This window comes from Nomascus leucogenys, chromosome 9 (assembly GCF_006542625.1).
Source record: "Nomascus leucogenys isolate Asia chromosome 9, Asia_NLE_v1, whole genome shotgun sequence".
In the NCBI taxonomy this organism is placed as follows: domain Eukaryota; kingdom Metazoa; phylum Chordata; class Mammalia; order Primates; family Hylobatidae; genus Nomascus; species Nomascus leucogenys.
Genome location: NC_044389.1, coordinates 91,838,681 through 91,844,364, shown reverse-complemented (window position 1 = coordinate 91,844,364; position 5,684 = coordinate 91,838,681). Strand labels below are relative to the sequence as shown.

At 52.0% G+C, this 5,684-nt stretch overlaps 1 protein-coding gene across 1 annotated transcript; it reads left to right on the top strand.

Moving 5' to 3' along the window:
* The first annotated feature begins 1,894 nt into the window (after positions 1 to 1,894).
* OTUD1 (OTU deubiquitinase 1) lies at positions 1,895 to 5,232 on the top strand. The gene has a single exon (XM_030819200.1). The coding sequence runs from the start codon at positions 2,319 to 2,321 to the stop codon at positions 3,762 to 3,764; it is 1,446 nt and encodes a 481-aa protein (XP_030675060.1). The 5' UTR covers positions 1,895 to 2,318; the 3' UTR covers positions 3,765 to 5,232.
* Positions 5,233 to 5,684: the final 452 nt, after the last annotated feature.

Below are 5,684 nucleotides of genomic sequence, written 5' to 3'. Positions count from 1 at the left end.
TGAAAGAGTTAAGCGTGAAGTGCTTCATGCACAGAGCAACAGATGCCCAACAAATCAGTGATGAAATCCAAGGATGGTAATTTCATTTTTCTAATTAGCCATGAGAGCTTCAAGCTCCCAATGGGGTAGTTACCAGAATTTGAAAAGTTAGACAGTCATTTACCTTCTTCTGAGTTAATTTACATAACCGGCTGAAGTGACCTGAGCTGGGACCCTGCCAGTCATACTGCCCAAAGATAATTAAAAGCCCTGGCTAGGGTCAAGGGACTTGGATAGTAATCTTGGCTTCCCTACTGTCTAACAAACCTTGGGAATTCGCTTTCCATCTACTCATTCACTTAGTAAATATTAATGAGGTCCAATTATGTGCCAGGCACGGTGTTAGGGGATGGAAATTTAAGAGCAAGACCCAAGTCTCTCAATTCATGGAATTCACATTCCACTGGAAAGGTGGGGACCGGAGTACAGCCTACATCACCTACAGGTTCAGTCTCCCTATCTCTAAAATGTCAGGACAACCTCTAGGTTCAATTTGAATGTTTAGGCCCTGTTAATTTAGCATTTGATCAAAGCTCAGAATATAGCAAAAGTCTCCCACTACTCTGGCTTTCCCTTACAAAGGTGGGTATTACAAAAAGACTTGGTAGAAGTATTTTCTATAGTCTATCTTGCCTCAGAATGCAGGTCACGACTTTCTCCACCGCTTTTGACCTCTGGCTAGCAATCGCACCTATTTTCAAAAGGCCGTAAGTGATACTGCATTTGGTATTCTGAGAAAGGCTGTTTATAAAAGCCTAAAAGGCTTCCTTGCTTTCGCCCAAGCCAGATATTTGCCAAATGGCATAGGTCAGAGCTGCAGAAAAGTTGGTTTCGTCTTAGCAGGGCAGGAGAATCCACTAGTGGACTCACCCTTAACAAATGAGTCCAAGGAAGTGCATAGAAAAGACACAGTGGTTAAAACTAGCTGGGCACCTGTAATCCCTGCGCAAGGCAAGGCTGAGGAAGGGGGATCGCTTGGGCCCTGGAGGTCGAGGTCACAGTGGGACATGATGGCGCCACTGCACTCAGCCTGGAAGGCAGAGCAAGACCTTGCCTCAAAAAGAAAAAGAAAAAAAAAGGAAAAGACGCGGTGGTCCCAAGAGTGGTGGCTAGGGCCGGTAATCCCAACACTTTGGGAGGGCGAGGCGGGAGACAGCTTGAGGCCAGTAGTTCGACACCAGACTGGGCAACTGTAGTGAGACCCTCGCCTTAAAAAAAAATTAGCCGGGTGCAGTGGTGCACACCGGTGGTTTCCAGTTACTCTGGAGGTTGAGGCGGGAGGATCGCTTGAGCCCAGGAGGTCAAGGCTGCAGTGAGCTACGGACTGCGCCAGTACACTCCAGCTTTGGAGACAGGTGAGACCCCCATCTCTAAAAAGATAAAAAAAAAGAGGCAGTAGTGAATGCAAGCAGGGATGGTAGCCCATGACTATGCAGAGGCCAAACAGACTTTAAGGCAGCATTCCGTTCTCCACACCCATGCCGGAAGCTTTCCTGCCACGCAAGTTTTCCGAGCATGCTACCTCGCCCCAAGCAGCTTCCATCCCGCAGCATCCACTGCAGCCGCTGAGGAGAGTGGCGCAGCGCAGAAACCAGTGCCCAGGTGGGGGAAGCGGTCCGTGGGAGTCACGTGGGCGGGAGGCCCAGCTAGGAATCCTAGGACTGCTTAGGCCTCCTCACCCCGGGCCTCGCCCCGCCCGCGCGCGCGCGCGCGCGCGCCGAGGGCCACGCCCGTGACGTCGGCGGAGCGCGGCAAGGGGCGGGGCGCGGGCCAGAGTGGGCGGGGCGAGCAGGCTAGGCTGAATCGGGCGCCTCAGCGAGCCGCGCATTCCAGTGAGTCCACGTGACGCGGCCGCGAGGCCTGAGGTAAACAACCGCGGCCCCGCCTCCCGGGCCTCCGCGCGCACCGCGCTCCTCCTAGCCGGCGGGACGCGCTCCAGCGGGGCGGGCGGCTTCCTCCGTGAGTCCCCAGCGGCCGCCGCGGGCCGGAGCAGCTGCAGCGGGCGCGGCGCCCCGGGTCTGCGGGCCGAGCGCACCGGCAGGGGTCGAGCTCGCGTCCCGTCCCCGCCCCCCCCCGCGCTGTGGCGCAGCAGGAATTTGGCCGGGACCCGGGCGCTATTCGCGGCTGCTGACGCGCGGCGGCCGGCGGCCTTTCGCTCATCTCTATTCTGGGGCCGTTTGGTCACCGCGCTCCGCCGGTCCCCTCCCCCGGGCCCGGAGGGTGTGTCCCCCGCTCCGGGGCTCGCCGCGCCTATAAGGGGCCGAGCGGCGGGCAGGGACATGCAGCTCTACAGCAGCGTCTGCACCCACTACCCCGCCGGGGCCCCGGGTCCCACGGCCGCCGCCCCCGCGCCACCCGCCGCCGCTGCCCCCTTCAAGGTCTCGCTGCAGCCCCCGGGAGCCGCCGGCGCCGCGCCCGAGCCCGAGACTGGTGAGTGCCAGCCCGCCGCGGCCGCCGAGCACCGGGAAGCCGCCGCTGTCCCCGCCGCCAAGATGCCCGCCTTCTCCTCCTGCTTCGAGGTGGTGTCCGGGGCCGCCGCGCCCGCCTCCGCCGCCGCCGTCCCGCCCGGGGCGTCCTGCAAGCCGCCGCTGCCGCCGCACTACACGTCCACCGCGCAGATCACCGTGCGGGCCCTGGGCGCCGACAGGCTCCTGCTGCACGGGCCCGAGCCAGCTCCCGGCGCCGCGGGCTCCGCCGCTGCCCCCCGCGGCCGCTGCCTCCTGCTGGCCCCGGCGCCCGCAGCCCCGGTCCCGCCGCGGCGGGGCTCCTCGGCCTGGCTCCTGGAGGAGCTGCTGCGGCCCGACTGCCCCGAGCCCGCGGGCTTGGACGCGACACGGGAGGGGCCCGATCGGAACTTCCGACTGAGCGAGCACCGCCAGGCCCTGGCCGCCGCCAAGCACCGAGGCCCCGTGCCGACCCCGGGGAGCCCCGATCCCGGCCCCGGTCCGTGGGGTGAAGAGCACTTGGCTGAGAGGGGCCCCAGGGGCTGGGAGAGGGGCGGCGACCGCTGCGACGCGCCCGGTGGGGACGCGGCGCGGAGGCCCGACCCAGAGGCCGAGGCACCCCCCGCCCGGAGTATCGAGGCCGCCCCGAGCAGCGCGGCGGAGCCAGTGATCGTCTCCAGGTCGGATGCCAGAGACGAGAAGCTGGCCCTGTACCTGGCCGAGGTGGAGAAGCAGGACAAGTACCTGCGGCAGAGGAATAAGTACCGATTCCACATCATTCCAGACGGCAACTGCCTCTACCGAGCTGTCAGCAAGACGGTGTACGGGGACCAGAGCCTGCACCGGGAGCTGAGGGAGCAGACGGTGCACTACATCGCCGACCATCTCGACCACTTCAGCCCCCTGATTGAGGGCGACGTGGGGGAGTTTATCATCGCTGCTGCCCAAGATGGGGCATGGGCTGGGTACCCGGAGTTGCTGGCCATGGGGCAGATGCTGAATGTGAATATCCATTTAACTACTGGAGGGAGGCTGGAGAGCCCCACGGTTTCTACCATGATTCATTATTTGGGCCCAGAGGATTCCCTGAGGCCTAGTATTTGGCTCAGTTGGCTCAGTAACGGACACTATGATGCTGTATTTGATCACTCCTATCCTAACCCAGAGTACGACAACTGGTGCAAACAAACTCAAGTGCAAAGGAAACGCGACGAAGAACTTGCCAAATCTATGGCCATATCCTTGTCTAAAATGTACATTGAACAAAATGCATGCTCTTGAAATGTCTCAAAACCTTACACCCTGGGAATCATTGCATATATAACTTGTGTTTGGAGAATCACATGAACTTTAATCAGGGTAATAGCACTTTCAAACTTGCTAGTAGATTTTACTGTAGGTGTAATGCCTTAATCATCTTTTTGAATGTTTTCTCAGAGCTGAAGGTTGCTGGGCACCTAAATGATGTTTCATGATAGCTTTGGGTGATTTTACTGCTATTTATAATTTGCTGTATAAAGTGAGCGCTACTTAATTTGCAAGCTGATTTCTCACAGTGTAAATTTGTTCATTCCTGGTAGTCTATTTTCTATAAAAATGTATTTTTGCACAACATTTTTAAAAACTGGTGTACCTTCATCTATGACGTGTTCCATTTTGACAAACAGCTTTCAGGCGTAAATCCAGAGAAGTGCTTTATATGAAATGTATTATTTTGAACAGAGTTTGTGATTTGGTAGTTATTTTATGTTGTTGAAATTTGAATTTCACAATTCTTAGATAATTATTTCAAATGGATATTGATGCATTCTTGTTACCAGATGTTGGGCCCATTCCATTTTGGTGAAACAGAGCTGTTGTTTTGGAAGTCATTATTTTTCTAGAAATGGCGAATCTTTCAAAGAAGATTACTTAATGGAAGGTTGTGGGAAGGTGTTTTTTTGTGATTTTTTTTTTGTTTGTTTTGTTTTTCCTCTTTTAAGGGATAGTACCAGGTCTTACTTGAATGAAAGTCTGATATTTGCTGATGGCAGAATGATTATTCTGTACCCTGGTTGATGTGTAGAGTAGATTGTCTGGTGCTCTCAGTTGTTTTTATTCACATTTTTCATTTTGTTGTAAGAGAATGTTAACATGCTATAAAACTCTGTGACAAGATAAGCCTCCTGCTTTATGTAACTTCTTGGATCCAGCTAAGAGATTTATAAACTAATGGCATAAATGTCTGGAGCCAACCTTGGCAGTTATAGCAGGAGAACACTGTCTTAGTATTTCTTTACATTCTTTCAAAAGGCAAAATAGGATTGCCCTGTATTAATGTAGAAATGTCTGTAAACAGAGCTTGTATGGTTTGCTGGGTCAAACAATGTTTCCAACTTAAAATCTATCTCATTGCCACTTTAACTACTTTTAGTCATATTTATTAAGTAATGCAGTTTGTACTTTTTTATTTTGTAACATTTTGTGATTTTTTTGTACAAAACTGTATTTGTACAATAGAGCAATTCCCAGCTGATGGAATGAATGAATAAAATGCAAAATTATACTTTTACAATGCGTTTTTGGATAGAGTGGTTTTTAAATTGTGATGTTTGTAGGAAACTTTCTTACTCATATGCATGTACACAAGTTTTTTTTCCGTAAAGATGCCACAGCAAGAGAGGTTTCCTAAATTCTCACATGAAGAGGATAGGCTAATCATGAGTAATTTCAAAGGATAAGCCTGAATAAAATATAATTTAAAAGTGGAATAATCCAAGAAATTGCTCTCATTTCTAATTATAATTTCTGTCTACAGTTATAGCTGTACCTGTTGGCTAATGAAAAAGGAAGTGCAAGTTTTGTGTCAGCCAGCAGAATGTTTAATTAAATGTCATACTTTTGTATTCCACTCACTCTCAGTATAGACTTTAACGTTTTAAAGAGTAACCAAAGAGATGCCCTAATTTTTGTCTAGTCTGGCCTCTTGAGACCACGGGAATCTGTTTTAAGATGTTGAAAAGTGCGTGCTATAGTTTGAATATATGTGTCCCGCCACCCCAAATTCATGTGTTAATCCCCATTATGGTGGTATTAAGAGGTTGGGCTTTTGGGGAAGTGATTCAAGGCATGAGCGCTCTGTTTCATGAATGAATTATTGTCTTTTATAAAAAGATTTGGAAGCAACTAGCTTAGGCCCATTTTGCTCTTCTGTTGTTCTGC